Source organism: Filicampus tigris, chromosome 2, assembly GCF_054856515.1.
Source record: "Filicampus tigris isolate MCC_2025a chromosome 2, RoL_Ftig_1.0, whole genome shotgun sequence".
In the NCBI taxonomy this organism is placed as follows: domain Eukaryota; kingdom Metazoa; phylum Chordata; class Actinopteri; order Syngnathiformes; family Syngnathidae; genus Filicampus; species Filicampus tigris.
Window position 1 is genome coordinate 9,989,779 of NC_141218.1, and position 21,367 is coordinate 10,011,145.

At 41.4% G+C, this 21,367-nt stretch overlaps 1 protein-coding gene and 1 long non-coding RNA gene across 3 annotated transcripts in view; one reads left to right on the forward strand and one right to left on the reverse strand.

Moving 5' to 3' along the window:
• Positions 1-19,428, forward strand: part of LOC147151329 (uncharacterized) — a 49,744-nt gene extending 30,316 nt beyond the window's left edge. Inside the window, exons 2-4 of the long non-coding RNA XR_015085693.1 lie at positions 1,338-1,406; positions 17,951-18,113; positions 19,361-19,428. This is a non-coding gene — a long non-coding RNA (uncharacterized LOC147151329). The remainder of the gene's footprint in view (positions 1-1,337; positions 1,407-17,950; positions 18,114-19,360) is intronic.
• Positions 1-21,367, reverse strand: part of kdrl (kinase insert domain receptor like) — a 55,654-nt gene that overhangs the window by 25,811 nt on the left and 8,476 nt on the right. The window contains exons 2-13 of one of the 2 annotated variants that reach the window (XM_086023490.1): positions 20,977-21,067; positions 19,200-19,420; positions 17,942-18,069; positions 15,371-15,521; positions 15,131-15,267; positions 14,884-15,055; positions 14,182-14,302; positions 13,931-14,100; positions 9,370-9,526; positions 5,907-6,018; positions 2,923-3,031; positions 397-681 (exon numbers count right to left, since the gene is read on the reverse strand). In XM_086023490.1, the coding sequence (XP_085879616.1) occupies positions 397-681; positions 2,923-3,031; positions 5,907-6,018; positions 9,370-9,526; positions 13,931-14,100; positions 14,182-14,302; positions 14,884-15,055; positions 15,131-15,267; positions 15,371-15,521; positions 17,942-18,069; positions 19,200-19,420; positions 20,977-21,067 (1,854 nt within the window). The remainder of the gene's footprint in view (positions 1-396; positions 682-2,922; positions 3,032-5,906; positions 6,019-9,369; positions 9,527-13,930; positions 14,101-14,181; positions 14,303-14,883; positions 15,056-15,130; positions 15,268-15,370; positions 15,522-17,941; positions 18,070-19,199; positions 19,421-20,976; positions 21,068-21,367) is intronic. The other variant, XM_086023491.1, reaches the window with a different exon arrangement.

The following is a 21,367-nucleotide window of genomic DNA, read 5'->3' on the forward strand; positions in this document are numbered from 1 at the left end:
ATAAAGAATTATCTTAAAATATTCAATTTAAGATCACGAGTTGTACTAGTAGCATGCAGATGTCAACTAGTCCCTAGTAACAAGTAATTGTTCATCTAGGGTGCCCTAATCATTCTACCAGTGCACGGAGATGTCATATAGTGGTGAAAAAAATGTTACTTGTAAGATAGATATTCTACTAGTGTGCTCTAGTCCTTCTACTAGTGCACAGAAATTTCATACAGTAGTGGAAGGCAGGAGTGGAAAACACTTCACTAGTAAGACAGTTGGTTTACCCGTGCACCCTAATTATTTTACTAGTGCACTGAAGTGTCTAACGGGTAAGGACAAAAAGTCTACTAGTTCATGGACAAACAAGTAATATAACAAATGAATGCCTCAAGGTCTGTTACTTACCGATCACATTCAACGCAGCCGACTTGACTTCAAACTTATTTTGCAGCTTAAATGCTCGACATTTGTAACCCGCCGTGCTGTTTTTGCTGACGTTGCGCAAACGGAGAGAGATGGCAATCGAGTAGCGGTCAAGCTTGAGACGAGACACGTTTGAGGTGACGGTTCGATTGCGAGAATCCAGCCACTGCAGGTTCGTGTAAAGATAACGGGAGGCCCGGCAGTTCAAGGTGATGTTGTCCCTCTCCATGGTCGACTGAGGCTGGATGGAAATGGGCTCGGGGTGATCTGGTGGGACACGGAAGGATGATGTCACATCATCGCCACTTTTTTCAACTTTTCCCCAAATTTATTCTCATTTATTAGTATTTCTCTCGGCTGGACTGCTTGCAGTACATGTATATCGATGCCAGATTTTTTTTTTTTTTTTTTTTTGCCCAATCAGATCTCAGCATCTTTATGTTGCCATGTCAATGTAATCTGTCCAGGGCCTTCAAAATCAGTAGTGCTGGCTCACAGATCATAAACTATGTAGTGAACCACCGCTACCGTTGCATTTAAGCAATGTCTTTTGGAGTACCATGTAGTGGTGAGCTGAGCTCTACCGGAAGATATGCAGTATAATTAAGTGAAAGCGCAAGAGGCAGAGAAGGTTCCCAACTAAGCTGCTGTAATAGGCGTCATTCCAACAGAGTAGAGAGAATACAGTACATGCTTGCGATTATTGTTGTATGGCATATTTCTCGTGTGTGTTACTCCTCCGTGTGTGTGTCAAAGTAGTAGTTGTTTGAAGGTTTTGAAGGTCTGTTTTTTTTTTGTTTGCATTTTTAGTGTATGTTAGTATTAGACTTACTAAACTTATTAAACTTTTGATATGATATGGCTTGGTCGAAAATTTTGCTGTTTGAATGTACAATGTCTGATTTTCTTTTGCTTTGTGTCAGTTTTACAGAAAACTTCAAGTGGGGCTGACAGCTTGAAGCAAGCACGCTGGGCCTCTTATTGGGAGAACTGTGTGAGTATAAGTCTTATTTTCGTGCATTCAAGGTGACCCTACATAATAGTCTCACAATTCTTGACAGTATAAGAGTAAGGACAGTCTTTATGGTTTGTGTGGAGTGTTTTAAAAAGTGTGTTTTCATCATTTTAGGTCAGTAAGAGTGTTTAAAGCTTGTAGGCTTGGATTTAAATGACGTTAGTGATGGCCTCTCACCTGAGCGTGAAACGCACAGTATCCCCAGCGATATTTGTTTTTAAAATTGTTCCTCACAAAGCCAGAGCGCTGGCCCTCAATGATGTCAGCATTTTTCTGTCCTCTAAATGGGTGGTCTGAGCAAAATCTTATACGGATCAACTAGCAAAACACGTCTGCTGTGATCCATCCACATTAATTCATTTAATAATCAGAATCCCTGCCAAGGGAGACGCATTTTATTTTCATGTTTTTGTCATATTATTAGATAAATAAATAATGATTGTGAACTGCTCCAGATGGACATGGCACAGATGCACGCTGTTATTTTCTGTTTTGTATCGTATTGATGCTTCCTTTAATAATTATGACGTGATAGTGGTGGTATAAGGAGGTGGCTGAGGTCCCCCTTGAACACCCAGGTACCAAATTCCTGTCCTGGCCAGTGTTGAAGACACCGAACAGGGACAGGAATGTCCAATGTGAGTTATTTCCTGTTTCATCACCGATAATTGGAAGCACGTTGGCGCACGACGGCGTCGCTGATGGTGGCGCAGCAGTCAACCAATTGCAGGGAAGCTCAGCGCGGGCCCCAGGGGGACCAGACTGTGCTTGTTTATTCACATCGCTGGGAAGCATTCTGTGTTCCGTAACAGAAGACAGCTGTTGTTACAATTCTGTCCTTGTGTTTTTTCTCTTTTCTTTTTTTTTTTTTTTTTTTTTTAAGCGACATTCCACCATCCCTCGTTTTCCCCACCTCTGGATCAGAGTCGGATTCCTCTTGTCTCATGCTGGGGTCGAATAATTTGTGAGGCGTCAGCCATTTCCCCTAAAATTTCAATTGTGAATCTCTTTTTTCGCATGTCACCAATTTCAGTTTACGTTGCTATGCCAGTTCTGCAATGGATTATTTTATGTGGAAACATTTGGAAATGCTCAGATGCACATAAAATGCAAATTCTTATAGCGGAGGCCTTGCAGATAAAAGGGGGGGGAAAAAAGAATGACCTGCTTGCACTGGAAAGAATGCAGTTATTCAAAGCTGTTTAAAAAAAAAAAAAAAAAATTAACATGTGCCATTATGGCACTCCATATGGCTCGGGATGGATTTGCCTCGCTTACGCCCGAAGCCGATCAGCTGCAAGGGAACATGGTTTCAATTAATGCCCCCCCCCCGGTATCTTTATTGCCCAATGTACACTAAACCTGCTCCTTCCAGGTTATTATAATTATTTCTCGAGGATATTGTACAGGAAAATCATCTGGTATCCATCCCATATTATTTTGCAGAAGCGTATTGACAAAATTAAGACGTTTGGGGGCGACCGACCACTTACCGCTAACAAAGAAAGGGACGGTCCTGGTGTTTTTGCCGTATTCATTCTGGGCCAAACAGGAGTAATGTCCCGACACGCTGGCTTCTCCAATCACCAGGGTGCTCAGAGTCTGAGTGGGAACAACAAGGCAGTTACAGTTAAAAAAAATAAATAAATAAATAAAAGACTCATAGAAGTGAATCACAATTAAAGAGGAAAGGGGTCGGCGCAGCATTGATGGAAGTTTCTTTTCTTCTTCTTTTTTTTTTTTTTTAAATCTTCAGACCTGTAACAGCTTCGCATGTTTTTAATTGCTACCACGAGTAGCAGCAAAATGCCCGCTAGTAGTTTTGCCTCACTACTAACAATGAATTGGCCTACTATGGAGGGGGGAATACTTTACCAGTGAGACGTGGTCATTCTACTATGTAGTTCATCCTAGTCATTCTACTTGCGCGGGATTACATTAATAGTGGGAACGAAGAGACGGATATCAAGAATATGGAATAAGATTCATGTACTAGTCCATACGTTGTACTCGTAAGACAGTTAAGCGCACTAGCGTAACGGCTAGTGAGGTAAAACTGTGAGCTTGTCTGCTTGCTACTAGTGCTTCTCGTGACATTATAATGGCTTACCAGTGAAGCTTCACTTATAGTAATACTAGAGTGCAGGTGTTCATGTACTAGTAGCATCCTAGTCCGACCAAAACGACCCAAATGGTTATGCCTCATTAATTGCACGCTGTTGCCCTACGAGTGTGCAGGCAACTGAAATACAGCGATCGAAGGCAGCAATAGTGTGTCTTAGTTGTTGTGCTAAGTATGCTAGTAAATTGTCTTACTAGTAAGGGCAAAGAGCATACTAGTACATGGACCATAAGCTTGACATGGAATAAATGTCCAAATCGCTTCCCACGGATTTCGTTATAAAATGTAAGAAAAAGCGTTCAGTGCAATGCATTTTTACAAGCACAATAAGAATCATACTGTTGCAATTTAATGCCGTCCCTGCTGACCGCACTGCTAAAAGGTTAAAAGAGAAAATCAACAAAATTCACCCAAACACTGAGAAGGAATTATGTTACATCCAATATGATGTAACCCAAGCGCAAAAAACGGTCTGCCTTTCACTGTACTGTAGTCTGAATGGTGACCCCACCAGACTTCCTTTTTTTCACTCGCTGGCCTTCTGGGGGAGCAGCTCGGCTGGGAGGCCCCCCGTCGTGACCAGCGTCTAATTCACGGGCCGACACGATTTATGCGGAGTGACAGAAAGGAATTTGCCAGCAAATCCCTCGCCTTTTAAATTCCCGCTTGTTATCATTGACCCTTAGTCGTCACCCTCATAAAGCAAGCCCTTTCGGCTGCAGGTACTTGTAAACAAGTGGGGCTCCACTATTTATGACGGCCATGTATTAGAACCGATGCCCTGTGAAAATGACAACTTTTACTATTATTAGCCTTGTTAAAAAAAAAAAAAAAAAAAAAAAGCTAATCTAAGATTCATCCACAATAAGACAGAAAAATTCAACCGTACAGGCCAAAGTGTTGGATTTGAAAAATAAAATAAGGATTATATCTGGTTTAGTGAATTTGTGCCCTAGTTGGACTCAGTCAAGTTAAATGTTTATTCTATGGAAAGACCCACACGATGCAGTCAAATCTGCTCTTGATTATGTTTGTGGTGAAAAGACGCGAACAGGAGTTGGTCCATTTTCGTCTCTGTCTTTTGGGTTTACATGATGGAATTAGTTGGATTCTTTAAATGACATTACGGCCTGAAGGGATAGTCATTTGTTTAACTCAATCTGATTAAGGCTTATTTTATTTCGACCTTCATCCCATTTCAATAAGTACGTGGACTGTCTGAACATATACAATTGAATGTACACGTGTATTATGTAAACAATCTTTTAAATATACATTTTTTCACTGCCAACAAGTTATTTAGTTAATATAGAACAGTATATAGTTTAAGTATTTGATTCAGTATGCAGGATCACATACGATTAGCGTAAATGCTATGTGGCTATATTTCATGTATTTGCCAATTCTATGCTAATACTCACTAGTGGGAGTTTCAGTCCACTAAAATGATGTCATAAAACATAAACTTGCCTGAGATGGGCCATTACACATTTTGAGTAGTTCACTATGTGTATCATTGGATTTAGTTGAAAAAGGACACAAATGTAACGTTTATTTTGAGAGCGTTAAAACAGGCAAATGGCACCAATTCGGTGTAATGGCCATTATGCGTACAACGTTTTCTGTCAAGACGAAATGCTGTCATTAAAATCATTTCATGGGGACATGAAAATTTCATTCCAACTTGCAACATCATCTTATTTTCACAACTGTTGATGAAATTGTTCGTATTTTTATTTATTTTATTTTTTTTAAACACTGACGTCAGAGTCACCCTTTACAAACTTGCCTGTTTTATTTTTTATTCATGGGCTTTTGCTATTTGTCCATGACTTACTAAGCCCTTTCCTATTTGGAAAATCCCAAAGAAAGCAACTGTATTCGTGCTTGTATATTCATTCTGTAGTTTAAAAATAATGTCATATTTTTCAGACTTAGGGCCCCATCTGCCAATCAAAAAAAACAAAAAAAAAAACAATAACAAAACCAAACCTGTATCTCATTTTCCTGCTCACTCCCTCCAGGAATAAATAATTCCAAGTGCATGAATGAAGAATGGATTTCTTGAAAAGGGACTGCCATGAATGTGCCTTTTCATGTCTTTTGGTGACAGTTGCTCATGCAAGAGTTATGCGTCACGTTCATTGGAAGCGAATTCGAAAAGATTTATTCTTTTCAGATGACGAATATGACTTTAATATGCTCCTTGTGGAAGAATTCCACTTGAATCCGACCTTGCCATTGGATATTGTCTTGATATTAGCCAGTTCCAGTGCTCATAAAAACCCCGCTGTCGACAATATTTCAAATCAAACAAAAAAAAAAGAAAAAGAAAACAATGCGACAAAGGCATACCTTGTTTTTCCCTTGAACCAATTCAGGCTTGGTTCTTATACTCTCGATCCAGTTGCTGGCATTTCCCTTTTCCATAATGTTGACCACCATTGGCTCAGAATAGACGACGCATCTGCGAGAGAGGCAACCATGGCCGTAAAAGCGGCTATCATGTCACATTGCAAGTATGAAGAAAAACAAATGTACGTGTTAAATGTTGAACGATATAACATGTATTTGTATTAAACGCTTGCCCAGATGGCACGAATACGAATGGAGCGGTTACGTGATTGTATTTCATTGTAATAGCCTCTCAGCTGTCACCACTTGGAGACTACACAGAGAGAGCACAGTTCTGTCTTACTGAGCATTGTTTCCTTGATATCCAGCTTAAGCTCCGTGTACTAGCGGTGTGGTCTCTGTGTGTCATACAGTATTCCCACTCTAGGTGCCAGTTTTGGCCTACTAATGCACAGTTGAATCGTACTAGTAAACTACTATGCCGCATGAGTTACACCACTAGGCTTGACTAGTAGGCATTGTCACCCATTAGTAGGATCATTATCAAAGAAATGTTATCAAAGACGAAATCAAGCCAACACATTTTTTTTCAAGGATATGTTCCCAGCAGGCCCACTAGTTGAATCATGGCAATCTGATTAAAATTGTTTTTGTGGAATATGAGTTAAGGAGCAAAATCCACCCGTTTTTAGCCATCTCAGGGGGCGGCCATTTTGTCACTTCTGTCGACTGAAAAGGACATCACAACTGCTCAGGGTTCAGGTAACGACCAATCACGTTTCAGCTTCAGAAAACAGGTCTGCCGTGATTGGTCGCTGCCTGAGCCCTGAGCAGTTGTGATGTCATTTTCAGTCAACAGAAGTGACAAAATGGCCGCCCCCAGAGATGGCTAAAAACGAGTGGATTAACTCTTATTCCACAAACGCAATATTTATCAGAATGCCTTGTTTCAACTAGTGGGCTTGCATAGAACATATTCTTGGAAAAAATATGTGTCGGTTCTCTTCCGCTTTATATGCTCAAAATGGTTTACCGTAAAACCGTTTGAGCAATTATCTCATATCGTTGGTAACCAACTTAAGGTCGATGTGCTAGAAAGGAAATTCGGTGCACAAGTAGAATGATGAGGGCACACGAATAGAATGACTGTGTCTTACTACTCTTACTAGTGAGGGCAACGAATGTACTATTACATGGACCTTAAGATGGATTTCAACAATATGGAATAAATGCTTAAATAGGTTCTCGATCATCCTTTGGTGAATGGAGGGCAAGCTTAGATTCCCCCCCCCCCCCCCCCACGCCAAGCCCCTAAAGCCTTCGCCGCCTACGGTGGCAAACAATCAAGCTGATGAGACGAGAGGCTGAGGAGGAAACGGCCAGAGCGACAGGAAGGGCCTGGCTCTGCGTCACCTCCAACAGGAAACGCCCGCGTGATCTGCTGCAAGGAGATAAGGCTGATGCGTAGACCTTGGCAATCAACAGGGGACCGCTGATAACTTCGCAACCTGGCAACCCGTAATGACACCCCCGAACGTTTTACAGCGGGGTGGACAAAATTCGTCTTGTGGGGCATTTGTGATCCGTAGGCGGCAGAGTTCTGTATAAAATTAAGATGCTACTTTTACAAACAAAAGAAAAATGAGCGGGCTTGAAAATCAAAGATGGACTTTCACATTTCTTTCCCATCTGTTCTGCGTCAGGTTCGCCATTCTGAATATGGAAATGTGATTTTTTTTTTTTTTATATGCAAGCCAATTGAGGCAAAAGTTTGGACACCCCTGTTGTACACTTTGCTCCTATCAGCCTCGCACTACCGTCAGCTTCCTCCGATTGATCGTTTCCCCTTCTGTCCAAAGATGAGATATGATCTTGAATGATTTACGGTGTCGAGCACTTGCGGGGTCAGGTCTTGATAAAACAAAACATTTTGTACAATTTACCACCCACCAGGCTAGAGTGGGTACAGCCTAGCCAATTCTCCAATAGGTGCCAGCCTTAATTATTTTTTCTTTGCCTAAGCCTCACCAAGGTTATTATAATTTATGAACAAAATGACAAAAACTAAAGTGGGGAAAAACATTTTTGTTTACTGTGATAAAAATTTGAAATAAGGGCTGGACTAAAGGGTGACGCCCAATCCAGACCTTGGAGTCAGTCGGGTTGGCTGTTTAGCACGCGGTTAGTTCAGTGTGAGTGTCTTCTCCATGCTCCTTGCGAGTGTTTCCATTTTGTATTTATGTATTTGACTGAAAGTGGGTTACTGTTGCTCTCTTTTTTTTTTTTTTTTGTTCTCTTCACTCAAGCTGGAGTGAGAACTAATGATGTCACTGACAAACCACAGTGTGTTTGTGTGTGAATTCCGGCTTCATTGCACTTTATAAAAGTTAGTTTAGTTTGTTTCTTCTCTTTTATTATGTTTTCATATGTACATATATTTTTTATATGTATGTATATTTATATATTTCTTTGTTAAAATTGAACAAAAAAGTTGTTTTGTGGGGGACTGCAATGACCACCCCCGCTAAACACGTACTGAAATGTACATTTAGTATTTCAGTGAATAAGTGAGGCGTCCCCTCTTCGCTGACGCGCTGTTGTTTTTGTTAATGGTGCCGGGTCCTGATAACCCGAGGCTAATGGCCTATTGTTTTGCTGATCTTACGGCTCGCAGGTCTCCCGCTGTCACAGAGCGGCCGGGATCTTGGGGAATGTTCATCTTGTTTGTGGGTTCACTAGCAGGCTGGTATTCAGCAGCAGTCACTCACCGTCCATGAAGAATTACTGGGGGATCGGCGGTAATATATCTCCTTACTGTTTCCTCTTTGGAATCCAAAGGCGCTGACCTCTAATGGAAGGGCACCTCTCCAGGGCTACTTTTCTTTGATTAATGTGCTATGTTCTGAGGCAGTTTAGTCGGTGGAGATGTGTTGTTGTTTTTATACTGGGACTCCAGGGTGGCTTGAATGCAACTGTGAAACTCCGCATAAACTGGAAAAACTATGCATGCGTTCAATTATACAACTGAGGACTGAACGCAAGTTTTTTTTTTGTCTCTAATGTGTGTAGACATGCATCCATCCATCATTCGTATTTTTGTCTAGTTTGCTGTTCTGTATGCACGGCATGAACACAGAGTCGGGGACCAAGTCTATGCATCCTTTCATTTCTCCTCTTACACTGCATAACCCTGGACTGGTTGCCAGTCAATCACAGGGCACATATCGAGATAGACAACCATTCACAAGGGGTCACTAATGTGGTGCTTGTTGTTTATCGCATTTTTCAGCTTTAAGAGTATGTTAGGGTTCGTTCTTTAAAAACACACACAGCTGTCAATAATTTGTGTCATCGGAAAAAAAACAAAAAACGTCAGCTTATTGCCGGATCCCATTAATGGTTTGGATGCAGCAATTTTACAGGATCCCTGCGTGAAAAAGCGGCTATCATGATGAGTACTTACTGTTTGAGGACCGGGTCTGTGTGACAGGGTTGCCAGAGCCAGGTGACGTTTGGCGTGGGTCTGCCGAAGGCAGTGCAGGTCAGCTGGTGGCGCGTGCCAAACATGTAGGGCTGGATGTCCACAGGGGGAAACTCTGACTCGTAAATGCCTGGCTTCACTGAAAGAATAAAAGCAACAACAGTTTTTGAAAATTTGCCACGAATTTTTTGAAATTCAATTTGAATGAGAATTTCAATTTTTAGATGTCAAATTTTTTGGTTTTACTTTATCTACAGCACTTTGTATGCAGATGTGGTTGTTTTTAAACGCAATGTGAAATGCCCTCGGCTCCCTTCCTTGGATTTTTTTTATTTTTTATAGCGGAAGTCAACCCAAACATATTTTTTTCAAGAATATGTTCCCAGCAGGCCCACTAGTTGAAACAGGGCATTCTGATTAATTTTGCGCTTGTGGAATATAAGTTAAGCAGCAAAATCCACTCATTTTTAGCCATCTCCGGGGGCTGCCATTTTGTCTTCTGTCGACTGAAAATGACATCACAACTGCTCACGACGACCAATCACGGCTGACCTGTTCTCTGAATCTGGGCCATGATTGGTCGTTGTGAGTAGTTGTGATTTCATTTTTAATCGACAGAAGACAAAATGGCCGCCCCCAGAGATGGCTAAAAGCGAGTGGATTAACACTTATTCCACAAACACAATATTTATCAGAATGCCCTGTTTCAACTAGTGGGCTTGCATAGAACATATTCTTGAAAAAAATAATTTTGGGTTGACTTCCGCTTTAAGTGGTCCCGCATATAAAAAGTTTGGACATCCCTGTATAAGATGACGCCTCCCCAGCCTCAGCCCAACCCAATGCGGAATCTCATAATGTCTTTCTAATGAGCAACAACAGTCATGATGGATAGCCATGAAGTAAGTGCCACTGACACCATTTTGTCCTGCAGTCAGTGTGCGGAGGGAAGAATGGCAGGATGATAGGCAAGCCTAGGGCTTCGAGGTCAGAGCGTGACCCCGCCGCGGCCCGCGGCCTGAACGAGTGTTTCGACACGAGCTCTCTAATCAGCAACACACAAAGATCCTCGCGTCACCCCCGACATTGTTCTGTAGCCTTTGGCCGTTCTCGCAGCTTGAACAGACAACATAAATCTCCCTCGCTGTGGCCGGCCCAGCAGCATCACTGCCACCAACATGTTCACTGTCTGCAGTGGTAGAAACTAACCAAGTCCAAATATTCAATTAATGCACTGTACCTTTCTCTATTTGTGCTTTTTTTTTTTTTTTTTTTTTTTTTTTTACATTGCATCGTCATTTGTGAAGAAAGACATTTTGAGTAGAAAGATGTACAAAGTACAGATTTGTTTTCAGTGTAGGGAGTAAAAGTAAAAAAAAGTAATCAGAGAAATAGATACTCATGTAAATACTGTATATCTTAAGTAGTATTTATACTTCATTTCTCCCTTCCACAAACAGGAAGGGAATTCATTCTTGAGATTTATGATCAAGGCTCTGGTTGAGGGTCCTTAAACTGAGGTGGGAAGCAACCAAGTACAAATACTTACTCTACTTAATTAGTCTATTTACATCTTGTGTTACATTGCGTTGTCATCTCCAGCATTTGGGAAAAGTAACAAACTTATTTTAAGTGGTAAGAAGAAATATCTCTTTTCTGTGTAGGAAGTAAAATTAAATATCAAGAAAAGTACAGCTCCCTGGAAAAAGTAAAGTAGCTTAATAATTGTACTTTGTTACCTGCTACCACAAACAGGATCAGAATTCTTTCTTGAGATTTCTGACGTAGGGTCCTTGTACTGGGGATGTGGTGGGAAGTATTGAAATACAAATACTAAATTACTGTATTTACTGTACTTCAACCCACTCTTTATTTTACATCATCTTCCATGGTGGTTGAATATGTAACAAACCTTTTTTTGAGTACTTAGCTTTCGACCGTACATGGAGAACGGTATAATGAACTTATGACATTATTGAAATTTATCACGCAAAGTGATACTGAACTTTTTTCTCATATGGCAGCAACACGTATCTGTAATTGTACAGTAATCAACAGTAAAAATGTATTTATACTTGAGTATATTTCAAAGTTTTTACTTTTAACTTTCACTTAAATATAGGACTTGAATGAGTACTTATATGTTTTTCTTTCTTTATTCATGTACTTCTACTTTAGAGCAGAACTTGAGTATTTTAGCCAACATTGACTGTGTGCAGCGTTGTCGGTGCTCAACATCTGATAAACAACATTAACATAGTTTCTTAATTCAAACCAGAATCCCTCCCGGCTGTGTTTATTTATAAGCTTCATTTTATGTCACTCCAATAAGTTTTAGTGATGCGACATGGCACACCATCAATTTTTTCGTTACATTTTTGGCACTTTACTTTAATATCTGTAGAATGCTATCAAATCGTTCTCCCATAATAAGTCATGTCCGTGACGCTAATAAGGACAAGTGCTGTAGAAGTATGTGTTGCTGCTCCGTGACTTGAAGTAGTACAGTAGTTGTTTGAGGGTTTGTAATTAGGGCTGTCCCGATCTGATCATGTCATTGGAAATTGAGGCTGATCATGTCATTTTCAGTGGATCGTATGTAGTGAAAAAGATTGAGTTTTTACATATTCACAATTTATAAAGTTCACATACGATATAGATTATAGTGTGATATTAAAACATCTTTCGTACCATATAACCCTCCTGTGTATCTTTATTTTGATGTGTGGGGTTTTGTGTTAGCTCTGTTGCTTCAGTAATGTAGCTTCTGAGACGGTGCCACAACAACAGTCGCTTTTCTATGATGTCATCTTTATGCCTCACTACTTTTTAATGAATTGTAGAGGTATCAGATCGGAACTCGGTATCGGCAGATACTCAAAACTAAGTGAAGTCCTTATTTATGATTACTTTAAAGTCTATACTAATTTCCGCTAGCCTGTCTATTGTGGTTCACATTATATGTTAGCATTATAGCATTAAGGTAGCAGACTTAGACTATAGACTGATACGCTAAATTATCTGGAAAGATTGGTTGAGTGAACATTTTGGTGTTTAAAAAGTGTTTGACTTACGTAGCTAATACAAGTCATTTTCTGAACTTACTGTCACAATATCATCATAAAGCGATAGTAAGTGTGCCTGCTAATTTGTTTTAATTAATCTATTTTGTTTTATGTCTGTGTAGATTTTTAGTCATCTAGGTCATGGTAATTGACTAAGGTCGAAACGAGGCAACTGGATTTTTGTTTGTTGAAATTATTGTGGGGTTTTTTTGTTTCCTGAAAACATCAAAATGATTTTGGTAACTATGCTATTAGGCTAATGATGTACATATGTTAATATGTGTGGTTAATATGACAAATGAACAGCAGATATCAAACAGATATTTGCTGCTTATTTGGAGAACTGTGCAAAACTATGTAAAAAAAAAAAGTGTTTTAAATGGTCTCTCTATTGCATAGATTTCCACATATCGTAAATGTGCCCCCTGCGATAAATGGGTGTTCACTGTAATCCCCCAAATGTTCCATTCTTGCTTTCTACATGCCCCATCCAGGCCATGTTGACTACATTGTGATTATAAAAGCGGCAAAATTCTGTATGCATTGTACAGTGTACACATGGTGAGGATGCAAACAAAGGCTGTGAACTCAGGGGGGTCTGGAGCGCTTGAGTGTGCAGAATGGAGCCAGGCCCCGTTTACGCACTGCGCCAAGCCCCTTCTAAAGAGGCCCACTAATCAACAACAGCTGCCGCGGCATCGACGTCGATCTCCCTCTGGAATCAACAGGCGCACAAATTCCTCTCATACTAACGCTGCGACCTGCCATCCAGTCACTTTTGTAATGTAACGTAACGGAGTACAAATACTTTGTTACTGTATTTAAGTAGAATTGTCCCCTCCCTGTACTTTGTTATTCTTATTCCTGGAAACCTTCGATTTTACCCATCTGCATTTTCTGAATAAAATGTATACATTTACTCTGATTTCCAATAACCATCTTTGGTACTCGTGAGGACAAAATAAAATCAGAAGAAATAGTTAGTTGACGTAATGCCTGGAGTACTGACAAAATGAAAGCACCTGCTGCCATCTCCAGCAGCAGATGACAACCAAAATGACTTCAATGGTGAACGTGATAATGAGGATGTCATTACGCAACCGTTACAGGAAAGCTTTCCGTACATTGGATCCAATGCGTCTTATGACTACCCAAGGTGACAGAAATATTGGCATTCCGAAGCTCCCTGTCCAACTTGAAGAAGCACATTGAGGTGGTTAAATAATCTAGTGAAGTCAAAACGTAAATGTTCTTTGAGTTCTCATGAGCTTGTTTAAGCATATTGTTGAACACGATGGCCAGGCTAATGTGTACTAGCTAACGTCACTCATTAGCTAACATGCAGAGCTTTAACTACTGGACACCACGCAAGACAAAAATTAAAGTTTAAAAATATATTTTAGAAAAAGATTTTTCTTTTATAGTAAAGTGGAACCACCCCTAACCTATCCGCTAACACTCTATAGCCCCCATCTTACTGTCAACTTCCAGCGTGTAGCTCAGGTTCCGGTACAGGCGATGGGCTTGGTTGCCGAGGCTTATGGTGAAGACCCCGTCGTGTTTATGCTGCACGTCAGAGATGATCAAGTTGTAACCGGAAATCTTGTAGCAGGTGGAATTCTTCAGGATAGGGACACCGTCTTTATACCTGGGAGTCGAACAAATCAGTCAGTTCTAGGAAAGCAAGCAAGGTTGTTGTCTACTTTCATGCGTTGTAACGACAACTTGCCATGTCAGCGTATCTGGTGGCGGGAGAGCGATGACCTTGGGCTCGAACACCAACCTCTTTCTGCCCTCCTTGACAACCACTGTACCCTGATGCCTGTATGAGATGTTGAGGAAGGGGTGCTCTGAAACAAAACATGAATGGCGTTGGAACTTGGCAACATATCAAATAGAAGAAAGAAGAATAGAACTTCTCCTAAACTGCTGTAAAAATGTAGTTCTCACAAAGGAGATAATAAACAGAGGATACATTGTTGTATGCCCTCCTTATATGTATTATTGTTTGAGGGTATATAATTACTCTATGCTAATTTCCAATGGCTCAAATATGTTTTCTTTTATTTCATTATAAGTTAGCATTAAGCTAGTGAACATCTATTTGTTGTTTGAATAACAAATGTGTAATTTTCTTTTGTTTTACAGTAAAATTCAAGTGGCAGTGACAAATATACCACTTAAAGCAAGCACACTTGGCATTTTTATTCTGGAGAACTGCTTCTTTTCACTTTGTGAAAGTGATGTTATGCGATAGTACACAATTTCATGATGGTGAGAGTGGGAAGAGGCGCAAAAGAATACTTCGAAAAGTGTCTTTTAAATGTATTCGATTAGTGCGGGACACATAAAACTATCTGTAGCCCCAGATATGGTGGATTCACTGTACATTTAAAAGTTAAAATCAAACATTGAATCAGCACATGCTCACCGTGGACGATGACTTTCGCTGTGACGTTCTTATATTTGTTGGGTGCAATTTCTGCTTTGCAACTATACAAGCCCTTGTCCTCCATTGAAATGTTGGGCAACACTAATGCCCTGCTCATTGTAAAAGCATGAGCAGGGCCGTCTGTGGTCTTGTTTGTGGAATGGCGGTTTTCCTGAAGACAGAAAAAAAAGAATCCCAGGAGATCATTCATACCATCTGAGGTGCAGTTTAACTGTATCTCGCTTACTTTCTTTCTCGGGAAATCCCATGTAAAACAGATTCTTTCATTGTAGGTGGTCACTCCGGTGCAGTTGAGGAATAGTGTGTCGCCAACCAACACTCTGACACGCTCCGGGGTGATGGTCACATTCTTAAGAAAAAGTGCTGCAAATGTGGAAGAGAGACGCGTGTGAAACCGAGACCGCTGGTCTTTACTGGTTAATTTTTCTGAAAAAGTTAATTTGTCTGAAAAAGACAACACACTCACACTGTCTCCTGGGCATATACATGGAGGTGAACGGCCGACCGTTGATGACAGCGGTGCAGATCAAAATATCGTACACAGTCTCGGGGCTGTAGGGAATTCTGAAGCCCACTTTTGGGTCCCATTCATTGACGATCTTTTCCGAAGAAGAGAGCTGTAAATCAAAGCGGTATGATGTTTCATATTCGATGCTAGCAGATTATTGTTTGACAAAACAAAATATGATGACACAAAATATGTTTTGGTTTATCATTTTGGTGTTTAAATTTACAATGGTTCCTTCTTGTGTGTTTTGTTTGCATGTGTTTCTGGTCCGTGTGTGTTAAAGTAGCCATTGTTTGAAGGTTTAGAATTACCCGAACAACAATGCTAATCCCCATTAGCCCGTAAGTGACGTTTCACCTTATATGTTAGCGTTAAGACAGTTGACAAAATTATATTGTTTGTTTGAACAGTTTGATGTTTAATTTTTTGTTTTATATGTTGACATTGCTGTAAACTTCAACAGGGAGTGACCAATTTAAGTGTATTTTAACAGGTTTAAATGCATTTAAAGCATGCGGGAGAGGTAAAATTATTTTTAAATGTTTTTATATGGTCTCACTGTAATGCGGATTTTCACCTTTTGCTGCTTATTGATAAATGAATGTTCGCTGTATTATTATTTTTTGCCGCATGATGACTTCTGAAATCATTCACGAAATGTGACACAGCAGATGATGGACTTGGAAAAGGATGTAGCCTACGTGCTTGCTGTTGCTTGTTCTGATGCCAGAAGTCAGGCTGAGAAAAGAGGCAAGGAAAGGGGAAGGAAGGAAAGGGAGCAGGAAGGAGGAGCACCGTTGCTTTACCAATGGCAGGAAGGTCACGCCACCACTATCTGTTCCATCTCAGGCAACTTGTTTGTCCACAAGTGGGCACAAAGTCACACAGTCGTAAGTCTTGTTTGTGCCACAAATAGCGCTGTGATTGGCAACTTTAGAGCTGAATGGACTGAGTGGTACTGAGCACCAACAAGCTCAGGAGTTCACCCGCAGGACTTCTCTTCCTGTGGCATCCAAGGAAAATGGTCTTCAAAGTTAATAGTCGTCAGGTAGGTTACCTTGTTGTTTCCTGTGATTGGTCACAGTGCGTTCAGGTTTTGTCCTGCATTTCCTGGATGAACCAAATTTAGCAAGAGATTCTATTCTGAGCAAAAACACTCTTGGATCACCTTCCTGTTCGTACAGGAAGCAGACAGACTGACTCCCTTAGTTTCCCTTGACGCTCGTTGAGCGTTTCTTTAAGATTGGTTTTGTGGGAACCACAAAGTGACAAAGGTGAAAATGCTGTCGAAATAAAAGCTGCCCCGAAGATTGCATTGGGGGTGTTTATTGAATACAGGAAAGTCCAAATTTAGAGTTGTAGTACCACGTTGTGCCACACGTGTGAGGTCTATTGGAAGACTCGCAACGTACTTGAGAGGAAGAAGAAGAGGCAGAGAAGTTCCCCTTCTAAGTTGCAGTAATTGTCGTTCCCACCGATCGTGATCATGAACGATGTCTTTGTGTGAACAATGGATCTTTTTTGTAGAACTGTGAATATGTGAATTAACAAAGCAATAAAATCATGCAAAATCGATACATCCACAAGGGTTGAGTCAAGGCAAGTGGACTGCTCTTGTTTGATGAAGATGTTTCACCTTTCATCCCAAGCGCTTTTTCCGTTCTAAATTTACGTATGGAGTCCTTCTATTTAAGCCTAAGTATTGTTTTCATCAGAGCGGGGCACTTGACCCTTTTTTGCCGGTCCGTTCTCCGTCCACGACCTGGGTACACTTCCGTCTTTATTCATAAAAACGATCGTCCTCCGACACCATCCGTCCTCATCCTTTCAAAGCGCTTCCGTTCTTATGTCCACCGCGGGAGGGATGCTAATGGTAGAGATTTATTCAAAGCCCTTTAGCTGGCTAATTTACTATTCAAATGCTCTCCGATGTGCGTAAATGAAGTGGCTACGGCATTGAAGTTACAAATTTCCCACGGTCAAACGCCAGTGCTCCTTCTTCTCCTTCTTTTTCTTCATCTCATTCTTCCTCTCCTTCCTTTTTTTCTCCCCTACGTGCAAGACCGAACGTGTGCAGTGCACAGAGATCCCGCCGGGGCGTTCCCAATGCAAGTAAGTATGCACTGTTGGGTAACTAGTGGCGCATTTGAAGCGTTCGGAGGCAATTTTTGTCGTTTGCCCAATTCGCCGAGTAAGCTCCCTTTGGCGACTTTGGCTGCCTCACGTCCACGTCACACGCATGAGAGACGATTAGCGGTACGGACTATAATCCACCTCCGCCCTTGCTTAGTCCATCCCTTTTTGAAAACTTGTCATCCCCCGTCCTCCGTCCCAAAATTGGGCGTCCGTCCTGGACGGACCGTTCCGCCCCCGGGACGGAATGCCCAGCTTGGGTTTTCATGTCCTCAAGTGATTTTATTCTACAGTCTCCCATCTTTTGCCAACGACACAGTGAGAATAGGCGTGAAGAAGTACTTTAAAAAGTGTGTTTCAATAAGTTAAAGTGTGTGCATGTGTGTGTGGCCTTACCTGACTTAGGGTCACAACAGTACTGGGAGACGACGTACGGCAAGGAATCACGAGGCTGGTCTCATTTCTGTGGATGAACAGGACGTAAGGCGTCTGATCATGGGGCTCCACAAACGGCTGCTCTGGATCTGCGGGGAGAAAAAGGACGACAAATTATTGATTCGAAAGGCAGGTGAGCCCAAAAAAACGGCTTTGTTTTTTTGGGATGTTTTAAATAGGGGTTCATCATTATGTAAGAAACAGCTGAAAATCTGTGAACAGACCATCAGACTAAACAAAGGCACTTGAGGCTGCGTGACTGTCATCAGGAAACACATTCAAAAGATTCATTTGTTTAGTCTGCCTGGTCCAATAAAAGAAAATTGTGTTGTTTGCTTATTTGTCCACCGGGCTTTTCATGCAAATCCAAAGAAAACTGCCTGATTTTGAACTAAAATTGTAAATCTGCTTTGTAATAATGCTTGAATGCTAACTTGTTCCATGTGTGGTTTTGAAGGGAGACTTAGCAAAACAGTAGCTAGAGCAGGAAACCACAATCAGTGACCGGGGCTTCCCGTGCAATCACGCGCTCCTTCTCACCTAGTCTCACACACATGAACAAAAATACAATCAAAGGCACTATTTTGTCTTATTGCCATTCTCTCGCAGTTCATATCTTTGGCCTTACAGGGCATGACGTGAAGGTAGACTTATGAGGGACAGAAGGAAAAAGAGGCTTACACAAAAATCCGGACCTAAATCTTGAGCAGAATTGACTCATTGGAACATTTAATGAATTGAAACAATGTGAAACTTTCAGAACTACTCTAGATTTTAAGTCTTCATCCTTCAGCAACTTAAGCGGACCAAAATGCACATGTACTGAAATATGGTTTCCCAGGGCATATCGCAGCCGTTTTCTTTGCCATAAGGTTGGGAAATACACACTGACTATTTTACATTTTGTCTGTCAAGAAGCACAATTCAACACCGTGAGGCTCAAGACTGGCGTCAGCAGATCCCAATCGCCCTGTGAGAACCTCACACTCCTCTTTCATCGCGGCTCTTACATGACTTTGACGAAAACAAACGAGCAAACCTCCCAACAAAGAAAACAATTCAAGAACCGATTCTTATCCGTGCCACAGTTTGGACTTGACTTTCTCATGGTGGAACATTACCACTGTTTATTTGACTTGGGGAAATAATGCCAGTGTTGAAAAATTAAAAAAGCCTCGCATGGGCTGTCAATCACATTTTCTGATTATGAACGTCTCACCTGTGACGTAGATGTACGTGGACGCAACGTGGTCCGAGCCCCCTCCGGAGTAACCGCAACCATATTGCCCCGTTTGATTGGCGTTCAAGTGTGTGATTGTCAATTTGCTGCAGTGCGATGCGTGTCTGGAATCACATTGATGCACTTTCATGTTCTCCCAGGAAATGAGCCGTTGGGAGTCCACCGGCTTTGGGAGCATCCAGTGCAGCTGGCCGTGCCCCCTGGTAGAGGACAGAAGACATTTTTATAACTTTAAATACAAGTAGTGGAAAAAATACTCACACGCTGTACTTATGTAAAAGTCCCAAAAATTTTGTAAAATCAGACTCGTGTAAAATATTCAGCTCCTTGTCTCAAGGCGCCACATTGCAGAACTCAATATACTGTACGATATAATTGTTATATCTTCTGGTGGTACAGCTTGGCGGCAGCTCATTTAAGCTTAGAGCTGGCAATTTATTTATTTGCTGATGGATGAAAAACCCCTTCCGTCATTCGTCAGTCCATCTTTGGTTAAAGCTTCCCCGTCATTCGTCAATCGTCAGCAAAACGGGCGTCCGTCAGTAACGGACTGGTCCGTCAATCCGACGATTAGTCCTACTTGCAGCAGAATTCCCCATAACGACCGGTTGAATCTCAATCGCCTTCTCACTATGGTGGTCCGTTATAATAACACTAAGCTCCGCTGGGGCCTTGCTGGCTCACCCTCCTATATATGTAGATTGGACCCTCAGACCGCACAATACATCATCTATCAATGTCTAATCTACCGATCTTGAGATGCATATGTGCGCTTGATGAAAACGCAGTCCACTGGCTGCTGCGCCTGGATGGCCTGGATGAGGTATGGTGCCCTGGTAGCCTCAAACACAAGATCATACACCCATTTGGAATAAAGTAGCAAATCCGTGTTAATCGAGAGTAGAAAGTACATATATATATAGAGAAAGTCACCAGGTAAAGTACAAATCAACCTAAGTACAGAAGTGAAGTATTTGTATATAGTTACCTCTTGAAGATGAATACAAGAGCAACTGATCGAAACAAAGAATCACGCAGTGTCATCCATGTTGGACTCCTTAATGTGTTGCAGACGGGTTCTATTTTAAGGAACAGTGCCACAGCTGGCAATGAACTTTCACGCCTTTTAGTTCAGGATGGCAGCGTCAGCATCTCCCCCCCGGGGGCCCCCCGCGACAGCTTTTTCTTTATTTCGAGTCATCTGATAAGGTGAACTTTCACATGGGAACGCGTTTCTTTGGAACGACGTGCTCGAGCTCACACATTCCTTCCACACAAGCACCCACTTTTAACATTCTCATTAAAGGCATCCCAGAGGAACATCAAACATGTCTGGCATACCACGGCCATCGCCTACAGAATTTTGGGTCAAACAACCTCTCGCCGCTCTCATCCAGTGACAGAACACCAGAAAATATAGGACAGCTGTCCAAGCATACGGCCTTATAGGGAAGCGTTGCATTACAGAGATACTGTACATGCTCTTGAACATTCCTTGCGGGCCTGCAAAATGATGAAGCCTCAGAGATACGAGCGGTCCCAGCAGCCCTAAAGACTGATAAATGTTGGACCCGCATCAAATGTTCCAGTGTCATTGAAGCTATTTGCTCTATGTCCTTGTCTCAGTCATTTCCCCAGGGCCTTTTTGTCATAAAACGAGTCTAAAAAAGACCATTTAAACACTGTCTGGTCACTGAGCACAAGAAGATTAGATTTTGCTCCATTTTCAATGGAATCGGGATCTCTTGGCACTTACCTGCACGTGAGATGAAGAGGGCCCCCTCGGTGAACAACGATGGAATTCTGGGAAGGCCAAATTTTTGGCAAGCGCTCTTCCGCCAAATATCCTGAAGAACACAAACATAGACACTAACATTTGGCTTGTTGTTTACTGAGATAGAACAAGTCTACAAGTATATCTATTTATGTACACGAGGCCCATTTCTGGAAAAAAAAAAAAAAAAATCCAGAAATGTGTCTGAATCTGCAGTATTCAAGTCAAATTTACTTATATAGCCCTTAATCACAAAAAAGTCTCAAAGGGCTTCACATGCCCAGAGCTGACAACATATTAACGACATCCCCCGATCTTAACCCCAAGGAGGGTAAGGAAAAACTAAAAAAAAAAAAAAAAACATCTGGGGAAA